General features: G+C 34.2%; 1 protein-coding gene across 3 annotated transcripts; it reads right to left on the bottom strand.

Moving 5' to 3' along the window:
• Positions 1–8,709: 8,709 nt before the first annotated feature.
• LOC145132386 (aldehyde dehydrogenase family 2 member C4-like) lies at positions 8,710–13,525 on the bottom strand. 3 transcript variants are annotated; one of them, XM_079067141.1, is made up of 9 exons: positions 13,360–13,525; positions 11,409–11,551; positions 10,687–11,070; positions 10,334–10,423; positions 10,062–10,235; positions 9,839–9,976; positions 9,603–9,740; positions 9,470–9,531; positions 8,710–9,290 (listed from the first exon to the last, which is right to left on the bottom strand). In XM_079067141.1, exons 1-9 carry the CDS (start codon positions 13,466–13,468, stop codon positions 9,017–9,019), a joined length of 1,512 nt encoding a protein of 503 aa, XP_078923267.1. In that variant the 5' UTR covers positions 13,469–13,525; the 3' UTR covers positions 8,710–9,016. The 3 variants fall into 3 exon arrangements, with proteins under 3 accessions (XP_078923267.1, XP_078923268.1, XP_078923269.1); XM_079067142.1 differs by lacking the exon at positions 13,360–13,525 and adding an exon at positions 11,647–11,758; XM_079067143.1 differs by lacking the exon at positions 10,687–11,070 and having other exon boundaries at positions 13,360–13,524.
• Positions 13,526–23,319: the final 9,794 nt, after the last annotated feature.

Here is a 23,319-nt window from a genome sequence, read left to right as displayed (position 1 = left end):
TGCAACTTCCCAAAAACGATTTGGACCTGGGCTTTAGGTTGGTGCCATATCAACATCAACCCTTCTGAAAAACCTTCGGTTGATAAGTTGTTGCGTCAGTTCTCTCTATAGTAGCCCCAAAAATAATTTTTTTTTATTCTGGCCCTATTTTACACTGTCATTTGGTTCGTCTGGAAGGCAAGGAATGTAACTATTTAAAAAATTGGCAACCTAATCCATGGAAAACGACTGATGAAATTTAATTAAACCTGTTTAAGTGGATTAAGTTTCTAGAAAAAATTCTAACTCTCAACTGACATGAGTGGTATTGCTCCCCCTTCTACTTCTGGCTTGATATAATTGGGTCTAAGGATGGGGCTTGGGGTAGGTTCTTTATAAAAACTCATTTTGGTGTGAGTATTTGTTCTTATAAACAGGGTAGTTCAAACTCTAGGTTTCTACGATTGCTTGGCATTTTGTTTTCATTGGATTGGTGTTCTTTAGTGATATTTTCCAGTAGTGGGTGCATTTGGTGGTATATTAATTGTTTGTTGGGTTAACTTATTCTAAATGGTTTGTTGGATCTTATTGTTTTCTCAGGGGATTCTTTGGTAATTGATGTTTTCATTTGCCAGTGGGTTAACTGATATGATGTATGTTGCCTACCTTTAGAGTTCAATAATAGGAGAGTATTTAGCGATTGCTTTTGTTGTGTATTTTCCTTGAAATTTCATTCCTAAGCGCATCTCCAATGGTTGATCTATACCATGACTTAATATTTTTGCCACCTCATTATTATGTTAGTTTTGACCTCTAATTAAATGACCTCTCCAATGGTTGGACTTTTTTAATAGTTGTTTTTTAATAAATTTAATATATTGATCATCATCTATATAAAGTGTTTCATAAAACCTCCTCATTTAGTTAGTCGTTTTTAAACACATAATATTTTAATACGGAATATATTAAATAAATATTATCATTATAGATTAATATATAAAGGTTTAAAAAATGAAAAACTATGATTGAGATTATTAATTAGTTACAGAAATAGAAAATATTTAAAACTATAATATAATTGTAACGCCTGGTTTCTGGTACGCTTTTATTTATAAATTATTCATTTTAAAAGAGCTACTAGACGAGTTGGAAGCCCCAGACTCGTCGAGTAGAATCGAGTCTTGGACGCGGGTTTTCAGCTATCTACTCGACGAGTCGAGAGCCCTCGACTCGACAAGTAGGTCTGCCAGAGTGAAACCCTAATTTCGGGGGTTTGCACCCTATTTAAGCATCTTAATCCCCACCTTTTGGCCTCATTTCCAGCCTCCAAGTCCTAAATCCTAATCCACGAAACCCTAGAGCATTTTGTGAGTGTGTGAGCCATTCTTGAGTGATTTTGTGTGTTCGTGAAGCTAGAAGAAGAAGAAGGAGCTAGAAGGTTCAAGGAGAAGATAGTAGATCCAGGGATTTCCTTCCATCCTCATCACTTTCTGGTACTCAAGTCTCTAACTTGATCATTCATTCATTAGATCTACTTACTTCCATTTTTATGAGGGTTTTGGTTCAAGAACCTTGGTCTTTGGGATTTGGACATCCCAAGTGACTTACATTTCAGATCTGGGATCTATAAGGGGTTCCATGGAATAAAGGTGCAAACTTTATGACCATGGAAGCCCCATGCAAGCTTAAAAACGTTATTATGGCCTTTTTTAGCCCTAAAAGGCCATGCATGGAAGGAAATCTAGGAACTTTACGTGTCCAATGATGTCCAATGCCTAGATCCATTATAGTGTGCTTTGGTTTAGAGTATTATGGCTTTTGGACCAAGATCTATGTTCTAGAGAGTTAGGGTTTGAGCTAAACCCATTAAGAAGTACTAATAGCGGGTAAAGTTGAAAACTTTACCCTTAAAAGTGTATTCCCAGTGTGTAGATGAAGTATGAAGTTTGGATCTAAAGGGTAGGAGCTTAATCCATTGAGATGGCTCAATCAGACAGAGGAACTCGACGAGTCCATAGAGGGAATCGACGAGTTGAGTTGGTTTGTCCCGATTCTATACAAGGTGGAACTCGACAAGTCTGTGAAGGGACTCGACGAGTTAGTTTGTGTTTTCAGGACTAAGAGTGGCAAAGGAACTTGGCAAGTCAAGGGATTGACTCGACGAGTTGAGTCAACTTAAATGTTGACTTTGACTTTGACCAAAGCGTTGACTTTGATTAGGGAATAAAATGGTCATTTTACCTTAAGGAGAATTGTTAGGTTTTGACTAAGTGTTATTGTGATATTAATAGCCGAGGAGTCGTTGGATCAGCCGTCGGAGATTCCTCACTCGAGATTTCAGCAGTCAGCTTTCCGAGGTGAGTTTCCTTCAGTAGGAATGAGTCTATGGCACCAAGGCCGCCTTGTATATGTGATATGTTAGTAGCTGAGTGTGGACGCGGCCTAAATCTCATAGCAGCCGAATGTGGGCGGGGACCGAATCTCGCAGTATTAATTGAGTATAGATATGTGACTGTTTGATAGGAATAGATATACTTGTTGTCCGTGTGATACTTGTATGCATGTTAGTAGCGGAGTGTGGGCGGGGCCCGAATCTCCTAGACAGCGAAGTGTGGGCGGGGCCCGAATCTCCATGAGAGTGGACGGGGCCCGTATCTCCTAGTTGCATGTTATGTGTATGGTATGTGGTAGATTGGGGAGACTCACTAAGCTTCGTGCTTACAGTTTTCAGTTTTGGTTTAAGGTACTCCCACTAGCAAGGGGAAGAGCTCAGGATGACTGCATGACACACACCACAGTTTATAGTCTGGGATGTTTTACACTCTAATGTTTTGACATATGGTTTTGATACAATATTGATATGATGTTTTCGGAATACATGACTTGTGATTTTATTATGATATTGATGAAATATGGTTTACTTAATTGATTTTAAAACAAAAATTTTGGACCGTATTTTTGGGATGTTTCAGTAATTAAAGGGTGAAACTAAAATATGATTAAATATGAAGGGGTTAGATGCATAAATGATCATAGTATATTGACCACTTAATATATATTGAGTGATCAATATAAATAAACAAAAAGCTAGTAACTCCAATGGTATTAAATGGTTATGAGTGGTCAATAGAATAGTAAAAAGCTATGAAATAAGTTCCCGTTGGAGGTGCTCTAATTTGGTGTTGGATGATGCTATTGAAGTTAGCTTAAAAATGATGTTGATGACCATTTTACCCTCCAAGACATTCTTTTAGTGCTTGTTATGATATCGAGAAGGGTGGTTTTAGTGCTTTTTATCTCACAGTTAGACAATTTTGTATCCGACAAGACTTATATTCTCGCTACTTGCTAGTATCAGGTGCTCGGTGCTCTCATCTCACAGTTAGACAATTTTGCCTCCAAATTTTCATTTTAATATTTTTATTGTATATCTATTTATATGATGTTATTTTTGTTGAAACCTTTTGTACTTTCGCAAGTTTCTCATTGGTTACAAAATTTTTACCGTTAAAAAAAGCCTTAAAATTGTGTAAAAAAGTATTTAAAAAAATGGTAAACAACACCATCTAAGCCACATATGTGAGATGTCAATCGCGAAACAATAACAATATTTTAGGTGTGTCAGAGTTTGAAATACAGACCTCCTATGTACAAGTCTACTTCTCAAACAATAAGCTTCCATCACAAAGGTAAAAAAATATTAATATACATGTGAAGTTAATCTTTACAATCATTTACTTATTTTATATAGTATATATCTATTTGTTTTAATATTTTAAATGTTTATATTATCTTAAATTTTTAATATATATTTTATTTTTATAAACTACATATTCTCCAGGTTGGGTTTGGGGAAGTGAGGGGTATCCTCACCTTGTCCCCATATTTGTTTTCTTATTCGGAAATTCCTCATCCCAGTCAACTCAGGGTTTCACCGGTCAACTTGAGTTCGAATATCGCATATGAATACTTTTTCAATTTCCACCGGAAAAACATCCTGATCTGATCTCTACTCACCGAAATTCATACTAGTCTCATCATGCTTTTATGCCTTTCTCTCACCGACGATCTATATTCTCTCTATAGACTCTCTTTTTCTCTCCCAATCTGGGCCCTTCGGTTTTCCATTGAAATAATCATGCATGAAAAATGAAAAGTGTCCATGACTTTTTCTCGCAAACTTACTTGGTTTAATTTAACCAAATCTGGCCCTCAAGTTCTCATACTTACGCTTTATCTCCCTATATATATCACTACTTGATCTCAAGAGCTAACCCTAATACATTTGTCCTTTACTCAAATTTACTTAATACCCTTGAGTAAATTAGATAACACAAAGATACAATTTCTCACATTTTATTAGAATTTTCACTACTAAATGTTAATAATTAAAAAATCAATACATTATCTTACTTTAAAACTTTTACAATCTAAAAAGACAAAAAAATATAAGATTAACAACCTTGACCAAAATCTTTAGAACAAGTATTTATACCCATAGTCAAAACATCTAACCCCAAATAAAATAGTGTGACACTTATGACACTTAATATTAAAACTTATAAAACCAAGGAATTTCATTTGACCGAGATATGCTCATAAATATTTAACCCTAAATATCGAGGGTTAACTATTATGCTTATTGAAAACAAATTTTTGAATGTCACAAAGAATTACATTTGATTGTGATATGCTCATAAATTTAAAAACATGCATAATTTGATTAGTTTTTTTTTTCTTTTTCCTTTTTATGATTTCTTTATCTTAAAATTTTAAACCAAACCTTTTTACATCTTTCTTCAAAATATTATAATCTTAAAAACATCATTACACAGTATATTAGATTCATATATGATGATTTAATGATTTTTAAAACTAGAACAACTTGTTTATAAACAATAGACGTTAGTTGAACTTCAAAGTGAACTAAAATCTTCATATCAAACTCAAATCCTCATCACACATGAATCAAATAAGATTAGTAAGGTTGAATATGAAATGTATATGAATTTATAACAATTAAAATGCTATTTCATATCCTTATATGATCCTAAAACTCCATAACTCCATAGGAGCTCTCAAGCAAACTCAAAATCTCAAACTAACTAAAAGATGATCATGCCAACAATTGATGGTTTCACTAGATCAAAATAATTATAAGAAGTCATTCTAGTTCTAATTCAAGTATCAATTTCATATGTTATCACTCAAATTTAAAATCACCATTATTAGAGTTTAGAGCTTCATGTTGACATTCAATCTCTACATCAAACCATATAAGGGTGATATAAATGTATATTTAGATATACAACTGATTAAAACCCAACTAATGATCCATTTTAAAGCTCTTAAAGATAATCAGTTATGTATTTGGAAAAACCCCAAACCCTATATCAAATCTAAGTGAAGGAGTAGAAAGAATTATACCTCTAAAGCCTTAAGCATTCCTTATAAGGGTGTGTATACCTACTCTCTCACACCATTTTTTAAATCCGTAATGACAATAGATTCTATAAGAACTCTATAATTAAGAAGCCCGACCGAGAGAAATTTCAGGATGGGTGACCCCTTACGATGTTTTCGTGTTGGGATGCCCAAATAGGCTAATATTGTCGCACCCGTGTATAGAGGATGTTACAAATGGCATGAGAGCTAGGAAGCAAGTCTATGTATCCAAACGAGACGTCAAACCCTATGGGGGAGGAGGCGTGAAGACGGTGGTTGCCTGATAGACACCACTTAGAGATGGCAATTCTCCATAGAAGTTAGATATGAGACAGAGAGAGAAAGAGAGACAATACTAAAACAACTTTTCTGATTTCATTCCTAAATATCAAATGGAACGATACATCAATTTATATAACAAAGGAAATGAACGTGCTACCTAAAAATTGGGAACATGAATTTATGGAAGCAATGGTATTAACTATATCCTAGTAATTAGGAAATTGCATGAAAAACAAAAAAGCAGTAACATGGGATCGTGGGCTCTAAAGCTTGGGATATCCATGAAAAGCTTTAATGAAAAAGTGCAAGGTGTTGCAAGAGTATCACAAAAGGAAGTCCATTTAATTTATAGCATTTTTGATGGGTCCGGAGATGGAGGCGACCTTCGATATGGCCTGAGACACGTATCAATTCCTCCGTCCTTCAAATGGACCTTGTCATCAAGGTCCTGCATACGGGTGCATACAACAACGGGAGCGGAAAACTGTGGGTTGAGCGGTTGAAAAGTGACGGGTCGGAATTGCTTGGATGTTACTTTCGATGGCGGCGGTTGCGGTAACGGTGGAAGTGGGTGTTATGTTGACATGGGCAATTGCAATGGTTTTGGAGGCGGAGGTGGCGGTGACGATAACGACCGTTGTGACTGTGACAGTGGCATTGTGGATAGTGTTGTTGTTGGGAATCGCGGTGGTGGTGACCTTCGTTGTTGATTATGTGGTGGAAGCGGAGGTGGAGGCAGGATGAGTTTGCCCATGTTTCTATTTTGAATGCCGATGAGGGTGTTGACGGTGGCCATTTGTGTGATAATTGCATCAAGACGGCGGACATTAGCGGTGGAAATAGCGATGAGTGTGGAGAGTTGCTCGCGGATACTTGGCGGTGTGACATTAGTGGACGGATCTTGATGAGGAGGCATGATGATCTCAATGAAAGCACCATTGATAGACACCACTTAGAGATGACTATTCTCCATAGAAGTTAGATATGAGAGAGAGAAAGAGAGACAATACTAAAACAACTTTTCTGATTTCATTCCTAATTCTCAAATGTAACGATACATCAATTTATATAACAAAGGAAATGAACGTGCTACCTTAAAATTGGGAGCATGAATTTATGGAAGTAATGGTATTAACTATATCCTAGTAATTAGGAAATTGCATGAAAAACTAAAAAGTAGTAACATGGGAACGTGGGCTCCAAAGCTTGGGATATCCATGAAAAGCTTTAATGAAAAAGTGCAAGGTGTTGCAAGAGTATCGCAAAAGGAAGTCCATTTAATGTATAACATTTTTGATGGGTCCGGCCATGGAGAAGGCCTTCGATATGGCCCGAGACACGTATCCTTGCCTGCACTTGATCCCCACAACAGCTGGGAAAGAGAACTAAGTATTCATTAATCATTATAAGGGGTATGGATATCTTTTTTTTACAATGTACTTAAATCCACGAGGTCGATAGTTCCCATAAGAACTCCACAATTAAGGAGTCCTGGAAGAACACAACTTTAGGATGGGTGACGCTTAGGAAGCATAAACAACCAAATACACAAATATGTGTATAAGAGAGGATGTGAACATATACGAGTTGGGTATGTGGCCATTTGAAGATCGTGATGCCAAAATATTTGTGCCATATGAGTATGAAAGAATGATATTATTTATTGCACAAATCTTGCGTTTGACTTTTATGTTTTATGATGAATAATGCGGGCAAGAAAAACATAAATACATATCGTTTTATTGGCAAAGGTATGGAACGGAAAGTTGTTATACTCGGTATCATTATCACATTGAAAGTTATTTATTTTAATAGAATTTAGATAGACATATTAAAGTTATGTGGGAAAAACTTAAGATTTGTGAGCTAATGGAAAAGTCCAAATAAAATTGGTGGTCATCGAGAAAAAGACATAATATATATCCCCAGCAACTCATAATGAGTGAGGTTCAAAAACAACTATATAAAATACCAGAAGGGGATATTGTAAAAGGTATTGAATCAAGATATGGTAATTTAGTTTGTTTTTAGTGCTAAGGGATTTTAAAATATTTGTGTCTGGATGACTCAGAAGATGATGCCATAATTACTAAGAAACGCCAAGGAGAAAATGCGAAGTTTTATGTTAAGTAGCTTTGGAGAGTGGAAAAAAGATTGTCTTCACTATTGTATCTTATAAGATGTGTCCCCGTTAGTTAAGCCTTTACACAAAAACCAAATTGGCCAAATTCCATATAACTTTTGTTATTAATTAGTAGTACAGAAATTAAATATCCTCCTATATTTTCTTCTTACTTATATTCCTATCCATGTGAAATGATGACATGTGTTATATTTGGATAAGATTAATAATATTTGAATACACTTGTCATCATTTCAAATGGATAGAATACATATATATGTAGAAAGGAAAGTAGATGATTAATGGAAACAAGTTTTTTTTTTTTAGCCGAGGCAAGTAAAGGACACATTTGAGATGTAAATCTGTACTTAAGGGTAAGGAAGGGGTAGCTGTGTGTGTTCGAATTTGGATATTGTAATTTTATAACCATTAACGACAACGATAGAATATTATGATTTCTCGAATTAAAATAAGAGTTGATTATGACTTGAGTGTCGGTCGTATGTAAGATGCACTTGCTTGAGCATCCTATACAAAATGTATAGGTGGATATGCTGACGTGGACCGAGAACACCGTGCTTGCTAGTCGGATTTAGGGGGTGTTTGGCATTGCTTATTAGCTTATAACTTATTAACTTATTAGCTTATAAGTTAATAAGTAAGTGTATGGTAACTTATGAAAAATGACTTATTAGAGGTTCTCCACCGGAATAGTAAACACTTTTTTAACTTATAGTGGTGTGGAACCTAATAAGTTGTTTTGAAAAGCTTAGCCAAACACCCCCTTTGTGTAGTGGGCCGACTCCATGGTCTATAACTATATAATTTGTATACACAAATTAAATCTTGAATAAAGAAAGTTCTAGCCAAACTCAAACACATAATCACAAAACTAATAATAGTAATAATGAACACTAATGATAAACGTTTACAATGTTCACCTCTACTTACCACTTCTATTTCACATACATACACCACAACCGTCTTAACATCAATTATTTCAGTAATCGCTCACATATTGGCAAATTATATTCTATATCATAATACAAAATATCATTACCATAATGGCAACTTTATGAATTAAAATCTATTTACTATGTTACATGAACAACTATCACTTTATGTAAAATACTTTGCAAAATCCTCCCAGATTTCAGCAAACACACAAGACACTAAAGTTATAAAGATTTACAACCATGGTGAATCGTAAATGGGAGTCACAACAGCTTTTGTTTGAAGATACTTCTCTAGGGCTTCCACACCATGATCCTTTCCAAACCCGCTCATTTTGTATCCTCCAACAGGACACCCCGAATCAAAACTATGGTAACAATTTATCCATATGACACCTGCCTTAATTGATCTCGAGACCCGGTTAGTTATGTTCAAGTCATTAGTAACGATTCCAGCTGCTAGACCATATGTCGTTGCATTTGCTCTTGTAATCACCTCTTCAATTGTCCTGTAATATTGTTAACGTGTCATAATCTAGAGAATGAGACCACTTAGTCTGATAAGCTATATATGTGTGTTTTTGTTACTTAATGAAGAATAACGAATTACTAAAAAGTAAGAGAATGCAAGCTTTCCTTCCATGCCACTTTATCAAAACAACAATTAATGGGAAAAACATGGCCTTACTTGAATTTCATAAGAGCCATAACTGGACCAAAGATTTCATCCTTTGCAATAAGCATATCATCCTGGTTTAAAAAGGAGAGAAAATTACTAACGATGGACATTAGAATTCTGAAATGTAGTTATGGATACATACCGTAACATTTTCAAAGATTGTTGGCTCGATATAATATCCCTTGTCACCACAAGGCCTACCACCAACTAACAACGAAGCACCTTCTCTCTTTCCATGATCAATGTATGAAAGTACTCTCTCATATTGTTTCTTATCCACCTTCAAAAAGAGAAATATAAAGGTTACTTATATAAGTTATATATAACACTTCGATTTTCAATTTAATAACTTCATTGGAAAGTGAATATATATAATACTTGGGGTCCTTGTTGCGTCTTAGGATCAAAGGGATCACCAACGACCCACGTTTTTGCCTTTTCAACCAATTTTATCACAAGCTCATCATAAATGCCTTCTTGAACAAAAACACGTGAAGTACAAACACAAATTTCTCCCTATATACAAAATATAACATGGTTTTAGACAAAATTAATATTAATGATATTAACATAAAATAATAAAACAAAATTTTCAAAATACCTTGTTAGCAAGACTCCCAAAGAGAGCAAGATCCGCAGCTTCGTCAACATTTGCATCGTTAAAAATCAAGAGAGGGGATTTTCCCCCGAGTTCTAAAGAAACCGTTTTCAAATTGCTATTAGCTGCAGCGTGCATTATTAATCGTCCGACTTCCGTTGAGCCAGTGAAACTAACCTGAATAACGATGACATTTGTCATTAATTTTCAAAAATTACATGTTTAAACCATTGCTTCTTCAAAAATAAAAAAATAAAATAACAAACACTATTTACACTATTTATATCCATATGTGAAGCGACAGCAGAACCCGCAGTATGCCCAAATCCTGTCACAACATTGATAACACCATTCGGGATCCCCGCCTATTAGATAAACATACAAAAAAGCTAGTCATCATAAAATGGTACACATTTAAAGGTGTATCTGGTGCGTTAACTTAAAAGATAGTTTTTAGCTTATAAATTAGCTTATCAGTAACTCAACTTATCAAAAGCTAGCTTATAAGTTTATAAGTTACTTTAAGTTAGTTTTGTGATCTCACAAAACACTAAATTGCAATAAACTCAAAAAATAAACTAGCTTATACACGCCAAACATAACCTAAACACCTAAGTGGTTTGCTTACTAGTTTAGCCAAATGGGCCAAGTAGAGAGCCGAGAGGGGTGCTTGTTCGGCTGGCTTGACGACCATGGTGCAACCGGCGGCTAAAGCCGGTGCACATTTAAGAATGAACATGCCACTAGGGAAGTTCCAAGGGATTATAAGGCCAACAACTCCAATAGGTTCAAGCAAAGTGTAGCCTTGCAATTGGCGAGACAATTTCAAAGTTCTTCCATGAATTTTATCTGCTGCCCCAGCAAAGTAACGAAGTTCTTTTGATACATCGGGGATGTCAACATCGGTTTCAAAACTAAAAACTTTGCCCGCATCAAGCGTTTCCAATGCTGCTAATTCTTCGAGGTTTTCATCTATTAAATCCGCAAATTTGTTCATTATTTTACCCCTCTCCTACATATATATGATTAGGTTAATCACTAAAATTGCAAAATTATAAGTAGTCATTTACAAAGTAAGAGAAGAGGTATATACGACTACTTATCCACAGTAAAAAGTTAAGAGGTAAATCACAATATTCACATTAAAAATAATAATTGTTTAATCATGAGACTTCTATTATGAATTACTATATTCTTACCACCATACCAATTAAGAAAACGACGCCCACAAAAATTTCAACCTTTCACATCAATGAACTATCGTATACCATGGTTATTAGTTTTTATATAAAATTAATAACATAATCTATTTTTACTTATTAAATTAAGCAAAAATAATTAAATACATACACATCCGGGCATACGTGGCCAAGAACCATGATCAAAGGCTTCTCGGGCAGCTTTTACCGCCAAATCGACATCTTCTTTATCTCCTTCTGCGATCTTTGCTATCACTTCTTCTGTACCCGGATTTATCGTATCAAATGTTTTTCCTGTTTAATTGTTGGTTTTCAATATTCAAAATGTAAATTTAATTAATATTTAAAGAATGAAGAGACAATTAAAAGATGAATGAAAAGAAATAGACCAATAATTCATTGATTGTATAATTCAAGATGGAAGATTGAAAAAAGTGAAAGGTCAATGGTTTCCACAATTAACAATGGATGCCTGGTTAATTTGGATATCTCTCATTTTGTTTTTGTTTGATTAGTAAGAGTTACGTATGGTTATATATGAATCATTAAGATTTAATTAAATGATAAAGACATTTCGATATTAAAAAAAAATCTTAATTAAAATATATTTAGAAATACGGCACAATCTAATCTCACCACATACCTTTCGATTAATAGTATACATGTCCATATTTCATGAGTCGTATCTAAATGAGTCTTTAAAGTTAATTTATTGATAATATAAAATATTTGGTTTTTGTTTTTATATAGTGTCTGAAGCTAACATAAAAGTTTGACTCTACGGGTGTGGACCGATGGGGTACAATACCATAATCTTCTAGATGGAGTAATAATCTAGTTTCTATTAAAATAAACCTTTTGATTCATAGATTGTGTATTTGTCGAATAAAATCTAATCCTTATAGCAGGTTTTATTCTTTGTTTTTATACGGTTAATTAATTGTCATTAACAGCTGTATTCGGATATTATCAGTTTCAATCATCGAAAGTTGAAAAACAATTTGAATAAAAAAGGAATTAATATTGATTTTTTTTGCCCAACGTGTATCAATCATAATGAGACGATTGAACATTATTGCAAGACCACTTCTTCTATTTGGCATCAAATAGTTTGTTGGTCGGATTGGTTGGATTTGAGCAGATTAAAGTTACTTCTGTATAAAGAAAAATTTAGACGTTTTGGGTGCTTTAGAGTTTTCGCAACAATATGTTTTTTTTAATGCAAGTCTAAGTTCCAAAAAAAAAAAGTCGAAACAATATGGTTTTAGTTACTATTTACGTATTTAGAATGAAAAAGCAAGTGTTCCTCTTTCTTTCTTTTTTTTTTTTTTTTTTTTTTTTGATATTGACATAATAAAGAACTAGAAACTTTAATGGTCGGATTGGATATGGGCTGGGTCACGGACTCACGGTCATTAAAATTTTAACGTTTTGTGTTTCATATATACATAGCTATCTCGAAGAAGAAATTACAAATCATTTCACAACAATTATTAAACATAAATAATCAATTTTACACAATAGAACAAGAGATGATCTAAACTGTTATAGCTCACTTTTCTGTTATATAAATAGATGAAAATTAGACGAAAAATATAGAAGTAATATATTTGTGGGAGTACCTAATTAATGGATCTTTTTTCCACTTGAGTCGTGTATAAATAAAATTAATAAATTAGATAATTATGTCTTTATAAACAAAACGTTGTACATACAAAATTTGTTTTTTTAGACTAACTAATGAAACTAAATAACTATTTTTTTACCCTTACATATCAAAAAACTAATTTTATGATATTTATTAAATTTTAACAATATTTATCATGTGAACTTAAAGAGTTGGAAGGAATAAAGAAAAAATAAATAAATGAAACAATAATGTGTAGCGGTCCAGATTAAATACTTAATAATTAAGTTCCTTTAATAAAAAACACATAATAATATGTTTGATCAAAGATTATATCAATTATATAAAACGTAAGTGTAAGCATGAGTACAAGACTACTATGTTATCTTCAACACAATTTAACAGCTTAAACAATTGTCCTCAATCTAGTTTATCTATGAACAAGAAAACATTGGGTAGGGAATAGAAAAGAAACCTGAAACGGAATCAACAAAATCTCCATTGATGAAAAGCTTTGTAAACTTTATATTGGGAATCTTCTTGTAAATCTCTGAGTTTATGTTTCCGTTACTTCCTTCCGCCATGGATTCTCTCTATCTTTCTCTTTGAGTTTATTCCACCCTCCAACACTAATTTATATAATGACACACACACACACACACACACACACACACACACACACATATATATATATATATATATATATATATATATATATATATATATATATATATATATATATTAACCAAAAGATTTTTGAGAACACATAATCAACTCATCACTTTTTAAGAACAAAAACATGAATCTTCTCCAAATGGTGTGTCTAAGCCATATTTAGGCTAAAAAAAAAAAAGATTTGACGATTTTATTTTATTTTTGTTTTTCTGTGTGACTGTTGATGAACACAATCAACAGTTGTACGGACTGCTGATGAGCATAATCAACAGTCATATAGACTGCTGATGAGCACAATCAGCAGTCATATGGACTGCTAATTGCCCATCAGCAGTCCATATGGCTGCTGATTGTGCACATCCACAGTCCATATGACTGCTGATTCTATTCATCAGCAGTCCGTATAACTGCTGATTGTGCATACATGCAAATTTCGAAAATAAATAAAATAAATTGTCAAATCTTTTTTTTAGCCTAGATATGGCTTAGACGCACCATTTGGAGAAGATTGATGTTTTTGATGTTGAAAAATGATGAGTTGATTATGAGTTCGCAAGTTCACACGCTTTTTTTAGTTCACACAATAACTCAGCCCTATATACACACACACAACGAATCTTTATAGAACCAACTTAAACTTATAGATACATAAAACCACACTTATAACCATAGAATTGTTATATGAATGGATCATATTAAAAGGGTGGACAATAAATATATACACTCTTATCCATAAAATCAAATACAAAAGAAGGTATAATACAGACTTTATATTATTATACTATTAAATTAATTAGAAAATAACCATAATCCCTACATATTAGCCAAATTCATTTTGTCTCTGTTCCTCATGCAACTCTCTCATTTTTTCATCTCTTCACATCATTCTCATATTCATATTGAATTTCTAGAGTATATTATCGCCGATCTGCAGTAAAACCCCAAGATGTTTTTTAACGTCCGTTTCCCAGAATGGATCAGTTGATGATATAAAGGTGTCAAAGTCATGGTTTTTTACGAAAACCATATGTCACCACGTGACATATGGAGTGTCACGACGTGGCATGCAAGTTGAAGAACGTATGTCTCGGATGGACTCCACAACGTGACATGAAGGGTTTCACGACATGGCGGCTGTTTCAGCCCAAACCCATAATTTTTAGGGTTTTCTCCATATTTATGCCCCTAAACTCAAGGTTTAGGGCATCCTCTTCAGCATCTAACCCTTTCAATGAAACCCTAGCCTCCATTTTTGAGTTCTTGAGCTTTTGGTGGTGTTTTTGGAGTCTTGAAGGATAAGGAAGCATCGTTGGTGCATAGATCCAACTTGCAAGTCTCATCATCATCTCCTAACATTTACTCTAGACCATTGTGAGTGTTCAAGTTCCAAGCTTTATGTTCCCTGCTTCTAGATCTAGGCCATTTGTGTATTTTCTCCAAGTTTGGGAAAGTTTGGATGGATTGATTCCATAAAGTTGGCAACTTTATGGATCCTTGAGGTCCCTTGAAGGTTATTTGCTTTAGATTTGAAGTTTGGTTGGGTTTTGAATCCATGTATGTGATTTTGGTTCTATTTTCATCGTTTTGACCCAATATGAGCTCAAGACATGCATTGGACATGCATGTCTATAAATCATTTGTTGAGTATTTGAGATATTGAAACTGATATGGCATATTTGGTTATTTAGGGAAGCCTTTTTAGGGTTAATCATTTTATGATTCCCTACAATGCCTTTACAGTATAAGTTCTTAATCGAGCTCTTCTAAGGCATTGGTTTTATATTAGGAATTTATTTTATATTTATGGTAGATATTTATTGTTCCCAATAAATAATCATTAGGTTAACTTTTGGTGTAAGCTTTTGACCAGATTAGGGTTTTCTCTGTACGTTCATCTCATAATCAATATATGAAAAACCTTTATCAGATTACTTGCATATTGTGGTGATTGATTCTGATTGTTCTTGATATTCCGCATTCGTCATCTCGGATTTATTCCCAACAAGTGGTATCAGAGCGGGTTCTTGTAGATCTCAGCGATTATTGCAAGAATCGATCTTGTTTATGGCGATATTTTATCATGAATCCCACCTTGTTCTTCAAGTTTTGTAAGTTTTCTGAAAAGAAAAAGTCTATACCTCGGTTTTATTGAAAAATCTTTTTCAGATCTGTTATCTTCAACTCATTATTTCATCTGATTTGTTCATGAATTGTGTTCTGGAAGAGAATTAGAAGAAAATTTTCGTGTTTATTCGAATTTTCGTGTTCAGAGCTACTTTATCTCTCTAAAAGTCATTTCAGATCTTTTTTCTCTCTCTAGAAACCATCTCAGATCTGTTTTCTCTCTCTAGAATTCTCATCAGATCTACTTTCTCTCTCTTCAAGTTTTCTTTTTTTGTTGAAAATTAAATGGCGGATTATAAGGTGTTAAAAGACATGAAAAGACTAGGATTAAAAGTTATAGATCCAAAGTTTCGTCTTAAAGAAGGATATTTGTTTTGGGATGTTCCTAAACAATCTATGTTGAAAAATGTCATTGAGATGTATAATTTCTATGTTGATGAGAAGATTGGTGATTTTACACTGATTTCTAGTGGTGGATTTAAAAGTGATCTAGTACAGGAAGATAAAGATTTATTAAAACAATTTATCATTATCAAAGAATACTTACTTTTGAAGCACATACAACAGAAGTTAGAGAAAGAAAGAAAAGAAAAAGAAGGTGTTCTTGGTGTTATTAATAAAGCTCATGATGTTCTTCAAGTTTCTGAAGAAAAAGTGACTCCAGATCTTCTTGTTGAGGGGGAGTCAAGTGTTTCAAGTTTTTCAGAAGCTTCACAATCCGAATCTAGTTGTTCTGAAGAAGAATCTCAAAGTAAATCTTCGGAAATCGTGAAAGTGAAGGAGTTTTGTTCTATTGGAACAACTACATATGTTTTTTTTTTGTGTTGATGATGTCTTTGAAGGATTGGTTCCTTACAAAAAGCCAATAATTCAAGATGTTCAGATTTATCAAACTCCTAAGGATTGTGTTCAAAAGTCTTCAAATGTTCAGATTCAGAAAGATGAAAAGGTTGTTCAGATTTAAAATTCGTTTATGAAGCCTAGAAGTCAGAAAAGAAGAAAGAAGAGGAAGAAGAACATGAGTAAAACAAAGAAGGTTTGGATGCCCAAGGTACAAGTATCTAATGCATGTGAAAAGGTTCAAAAAGCTGAAGTCAAGCATGTTCAAAGAAACTTTAGTTCTAACTTTTCTTCAGATAAGAATGTTAGAAGTTGGAGAAAAGAGAAAAGAGTATTCGGTTGGTTCAATGAAGTTTTTGGAAATTTTTGTTTTCCAACTAAAAGGCGGGTATTATTTTCAGAAGATAATAGATTCTCTTCAAATAAGTGGGTGTGCAAGAAACCAACTTCAATGTTGAACCTTAAATGGGTACCAAAAGTCCCATAAAAGGTTTTGACCTTTATCAAAAAAAAAAACGAAAAAGGGATCAAATCTTGGGAAATCTGGTGGATTTGAGTCAAAGATATGATATTATGTTGAAGAAATCAATTTTATTGATTTTTAATTGATTGGAAATAACAAAAGGCTGAAAAAGTTGAAAAGGTGGGTGAAAATGTGACTTTTCTGCAAAAAGAAGGCTGTAATCTGACATTACAGCATAAAGTGAGCTGGAAATGTCAGTTCACTGTAACAGAAGGGGTTGCTTTCGGATTTACTGTCAATAGAGGTTCGTTTCTTAACAATGAAGATGTAAAGGGATGAATGTGTTACTTCGCTGATTCTTTAGGGGTCAAAAATGTAACTGTGATGATTTCCTTAATTTGCATCTGCTAACGAACGCACATTTGACGATGAAGCTTGTGCAAAGGAGATGACGAACAAACAAAATGTGAATGCCAAGACGCGAACCTTACAACCAGAAACGAACTCAAAATCAACCAACGAACTTCGTCAACCAAAAGCGAACCTCAACATCAAAGTCAATGAAGCGAAGTCAAATGTGCAGGTTTCTTATTGAAGCAAACGTTCGCTTTGGGTGTAGCATCAACAAAAATTGGAACCGAAATAGACCGAACGTTCGGTCTATTTTGCTTTGGGTATGAATTTGAAGCGAACCTGAGATTCGCTTTCGGTCCTGATTAGCTTTCGGTTCCTGATTAGCTTTCGGTCCTTAATTAGGTTTCGGTCCTTAATCTGCGTTCGGTCCCTGAGGTCTTTCGGTCTATGTCCATTTGAAATCGGAGCGAGAAGGAACGAACCTGCAATTGGATTTGAAGCGAACCTGAGATTCGCTTTCGGTTCATGAACAATTGATTCAGAGCGAGAGGATTAAGTTCGCCTCCTCATCTACATCTACAGGTTCGTGTTCATGGCTTGATGGTTCACAGTTGCAAATCAAAAACGAAAAGTCAAAATTGGAATTGGAAGTCGTATTCTTTAAGAGTTAACAATCAAATCGCCATATGATTCTCGCATTACAGTCAAATTGATTGTTGGTCATTCCTGTTCGTAATCGCCATTGGGTCTCGCATCATCAAAGCTTAATATTATTAGAACTGGATTCTTTGGAACAAATGAAATCAGGATTTGGAATAAGGGTGTTGAAAGTCAAAATTGAGACTTTGCAAATCGATTCACCTACGAATGCTCTCTACATCTGAAAAACGAACTAGTTGATTCGATTCGCATCTCACAAACGATCTCTGTGTTCAGAACGAAAAGGGAACATTTGGAATATGGATTTAATTCGCAGCGAACGTGTCATTCGAGATTCATAGCGAACCTGTGATTGTTACTTACATCTCTCGTAGGTATGGATTTGGAGTTCTAGTCGGCTCTTAATCTGAAACAAACCTGGACTCGGGTTCGTGTCTTTGTGCTATGCATCAATTGAATTGATTGGAATCGTATTTGTGATTTCGTATGCGAATGTTCGTCTGAGTCGTCGTATTCTTTTAATCCGGAGTAATTTGGAGAAGATGACTCATGTTACACTATCGGTCCCTGAAAATTCCGCTATTTTACAGTTTCGGTCCCCTGAGTTTGAACAAATTGGCAGTTTCCATTTACTTTCACCAGTCAAACGCGTGTTAATCTGATTCAATGAAGATGATGGGTAAATTTTCATTTCATGTCCCCGAAGTTTGTGTGGCTTGACAGATTTATCCCCATATCCCAAATTTTCACAATATTTTTGGGATTCTACCACTTTTACCCCTTCTTTCCAAAATATTTTCATTTCTTATCCTTTTCTTTGGTCTTATTCTTTTTAAACCCTTCTAAAATAACTTGCTTCTTATTCTATTCTTTTGTCTAAATTTAAAAATTGAAAAATACACAATTAATTTTTGTTATTTTTCCGGTTTTAATTTTTGAAGATTGAGTTTTTTCTAAAGGGATTTATTTCATCATATCTGATGGGTTTTGAAGATTGCTGGTGATTCTTCTTAACTTTTCGGATTCTCTCCATGCCATTTGTTGAAGATTCGAAGGGGAGTGATGATTATTCAAGGGGGAGTTCGTATTTGGAAGATTATTTTTATTTCTCTCGCTTTGAAGACCCCATGTGCTGATGAGTATCACAATTTAGGGGGAGAAATGCCAAGAAGATTGGAAATCGTGATCTTCATCAGTTTCAACATCTAGGGGGAGATTGTTGAGTATTTGAGATATTGAAACTGATATGACATATTTGGTTATTTAGGGAAGCCTTTTTAGGGTTAATCATTTTATGATTCCCTACGATGCCTTTACAGTAGAAGTTCTTAATCGAGCTCTTCTAAGGCATTGGTTTTATATTAGGCATTTATTTTATATTTATGGTAGATATTTATTGTTCCCTATAAATAATCATTAGGTTAACTTTTGGTGTAAGCTTTTGACCAGATTAGGGTTTTCTCTGTACGTTCATCTCATAATCAATATATGAAAAACCTTTATCAGATTACTTGCATATTGTGGTGATTGATTCTAATTGTTCTTGATATTCCGCATTCGTCATCTCGGATTTATTCCCAACATCATCAATTTTTAGAATGTTCATGGAGTAAAATAGCCCTCTGGAAAGTTGGAATGGATGGCTTAAAGGATTAGGGGCTTAATGAATTAAGTTTTCCCAATGTAGTATTCACGGTGTGACCATATAGAGGTTACTACGTGATGATGAGGCCCATCGACTATTTTGGATATACTCTATCACGACGTGGTGGCATGACCATTACGACCTGACCGTAGATTTAAGCGTGACTGATTTGTTCGTAACTAAAGTCTTGGATCAGGACTGATTTCGTTAGCCACGATGTGGCCAAGGACTGGCCACGACTTGGAAGTCGGTTGATGATGATTTTGACTGTTGACTGTTGACTTTTGACTTGGTTGACTTTTGGTCAATTGGCTAATTTTTTAAGGTGGACTAAGGGTTTACCTTGTGTGGTTTATTAGGTTGTGTATAGCACCCGTTCATTGGCTGTGAGAGTTGTTAGTTGATGACTATGTCTGCGAGGTGAGTCTTCTCACTACACTGTGTAGGATGCTAGTAGTCTTTATGATACTTGCATGGAAGACTAGGGTGTGGCCCTTGGCCTATGTATCAAAGACCAGGATTTGGATCCTGACAATTGTATGAAAGAACAGGATCTGACCCCTGGCAATTATATGTACAACTAGGATTTGGCCCTATAGGATGCTAGTTGTCTTCGTGATACTTTCATGGAAGACCAGGATGTGGCCCCTGACACTTATTTGTATGGTCGGGATTTTGCCATTGACGTGTGCATAATTAACTACATATTTAATTCATATTTCTAATACTTTTAGCTACAATTATGCTTAATATGGAAAAAAGATACTTATTATGTTTAAAATATGTTTGTAGCAGCGAAGACTTGCTCGGGACAAAAAGGGAGCATACGAGGAGCTGGAAGCAGGAAACGAGAGCTAAAACAAACGAAGAAAAGAGGAAGACTGAAGACCACGTCGTGGTGATATAACCGCGACGTGGTGATTGGAATATTCACGATTCATATGCTGACTTGGCAGACACGGGATTTACACAAAGACTACATCATGGTGGCGGTCAACCACAACATGGTGGCCATATTTCCACAATTATAAAATCCCGAACATTAGGTCGAAATCAGAAGCATGCATTTGGTTTTCCAGAGGTTAATTGCGACTAAAAAACCTTAGAAAACCAAAAGAATATCGAAATTGAAGTGAAGCTCAAGATTGAAGAAGATTTAGAAGGAATTCAACATTAATCTAGTTGGTTTGCTTATTAAGCTTATGTCTAGCTTATTTTACTTAGATCTAAATGTGTTTTTCTGCTATAATAGGAGGCTAAACACCTGTTACTTCTGTTTAGTGAAGATGAACTTGATTCATATGTGTTGATTTCAATTATTGGATGATTATATTTGATTTTACTTGTGTTTGATATATATATATATATATATATATATATATATATATATATATATATATATATATATAAACCCTAGCATGTTTAGTTCTAGTTTATATTGCTTATAAATAAGATTTTTTGTGTTAATTGATCATATTAATTGCATGAATCTGTCTCCTAATTGTTTATGATCATTAGATAATTAGAGCTAGGATTAATCACATCTTAGTTTAAGTAATTAAAGCTAGTAACTTTAACTGTGTTAGAGAGCATAATTGGTATTGATTTGCGCTTGGGTGCTTGAATTGATCATAAGAGAGTAACTAATATCATTCATAGTCCAATTGTATTATTATCAATTTGGTGTTTAACTTGTGCTTGATCATTGTTTTGACATTCATAAATTGGTAGGCCTAGATATTTGATCATAATAGCTAGATAATTGGTAATTAATATAATCTATCCATAAGAAATCAACCATATGAGAAAGTGAAATCGGATCTAGGCAGAAGTATTCTTTTAATTCTTGAAGTTACTTTGTTTTTGTTGCTTTCTTACTTGTTAGGTGATATTAAGTTATTACGATCTTGAAAAATCAGTAAAAACCTCCAAATCATAGTTTCTTAGTTTAATTAGAAATAGTTACTTAACATAATTGAATTCTGTTCCCTATGATCGACACCCGACTTACCTGAGCTATACTATTATTTGACTAGGTATACTGCATATAGGTGCATAGTTAGTAAGAGTTTGTTAGGTTATATATTTAAAACTAAGTAAGTACTTTTGTGCAAATCACCATCAACATTACAAGGAAAGACCATGATTTAGCCCATGGCTGGAAGTGACTGTATGACTATGACTTGGCCCATAACATGCACTATCTTATGTATGGTATGTGGTATTTTGGGTAACTCACTAAGCTTTATTCTTACAGTTTATATTTAGAATGTTTTCAAGTACTTCCAGTTCCAAAGGGAAGGGCCCGACTTGACTTCACAACATCCCCTGATCGCTTTTTCCGTACGAATTTTTTTTTACTCTGATGTTTTAGAGATATATTTTACTATGATTGGTTTTGAAACAAATGTTTGTATGGATTTTGTTTTGGTCAAACATCAACCAAATTGTATGAGAGGCGGTGATGTTGTGGTTGAAGTGATTAACGAAATTAGAACAATGTTGCACAAATGGTTTACAAGGAAAGCCCTTGATACTTGATAGGATCTTCGACATAAAACCTTGGGACGTGATAATAATCACCTGCCTTGTTTGATTTTATATATTAGTATGAAAATTATAGAAAAATGATGAAGATACTAATACAAGTGTTTCAATAGCTTAAGGTGTCTAAGGTGTATGAATATTGTGCCCGTTGTGTGTGTTTTACAAGTGTATATATAGTCTAGGTTAAGTAACTAAAGGTTCGATATTTTCAAGATCCTACTGATCTGGTATTTGCAACGTGATTTGACTTGGTATTCTCGGGTTTTAAGCCTGGTTGAAACATTTCTTCGTTGTGAATGAGTCTTATGTTGACATTTCTGCACATGTGAGAAAGAAACAAGAAACATAGCCATTAAACTTGTTAGGAAAAAATAATGGCGATTTTCAGGATCCTGATGTATGTTCGGGATCATAAGACTCCTTTAAGATTTGGGATCCCGGATAGATTTAAGGATCCTTAGATATCTTTGAGATCCGAGATCCTGGATATGATTGAGGATATTGGCCCTAACAATTGCCCCCCAAATTATACCTGCAAAATATTTGAATTAATTTCAAGTATTTAAAGTGTATAATTTAATTAATTGGAAATAAAGGATTTGAAATTCAAACTCTAATGGATAGAATTGTATCCGTTCAAAAGATATGATAATGTTGTCAAATTTCTTCTCTATCCTCTGCGATCCGCATAAATAGGGGTTAATGGTTATTAATCTATTACTTCTTTTAGCTCTCTTTCAAACGTTATCGGTTATCTTGAAGGTAAATTTCTTGTTCGTTTCTTTTCATTATTCTTGTTTGATGATCATGGGTAAAAAGGCACTCCGTTCTCACTCGAGCATCCTTACTCTTCCTGAAAATGACTTCCTTGATCAAAAGATCATGTCTTACGAGGGGACTTGCTCGTTTGATGATAACGACACTGAGTCCTTGAAATCGATCGGAGCTTTTGATGTTAAGGCCAAACTTGACTTCGTCTCTTCTACTTGGGTCTGTTTTCCTGAATATCCTTTCTCCTTCGGCTTGACATTCCCTTTTTCTGGAATCATCTCTGAGTTCTTCGAAGTTACAAAAATTTCTTATTTTCAAACGATTCCTGTGATGTGGAGGATCCTTTTTTGGATCAA

The sequence above is a fragment of the Lactuca virosa genome, chromosome 8 (assembly GCF_052849685.1).
Source record: "Lactuca virosa cultivar CGN04683 chromosome 8, Lactuca_virosa_CGN04683_v6, whole genome shotgun sequence".
Taxonomy (NCBI): Eukaryota; Viridiplantae; Streptophyta; class Magnoliopsida; order Asterales; family Asteraceae; genus Lactuca; species Lactuca virosa.
The sequence above is the reverse complement of the archived record's forward strand: the minus strand, read 5'-3'. Positions and strand labels throughout refer to the sequence as shown.

Bases quoted from the DNA above. Each gene is read 5' to 3' on its own strand.
- LOC145132386 (XM_079067141.1), bottom strand. From the start codon at position 13,468: ATGGCGGAAGGAAGTAACGGAAACATAAACTCAGAGATTTACAAGAAG. The intron at 11,552-13,359 runs GTTTCTTTTCTA...ACAATTAAACAG, and splicing joins TTTTGTTGATTCCGTTTCAG to GAAAAACATTTGATACGATA. The intron at 10,424-10,686 runs GTAAGCAAACCA...TTTATCTAATAG, and splicing joins TGGCCCATTTGGCTAAACTA to GCGGGGATCCCGAATGGTGT.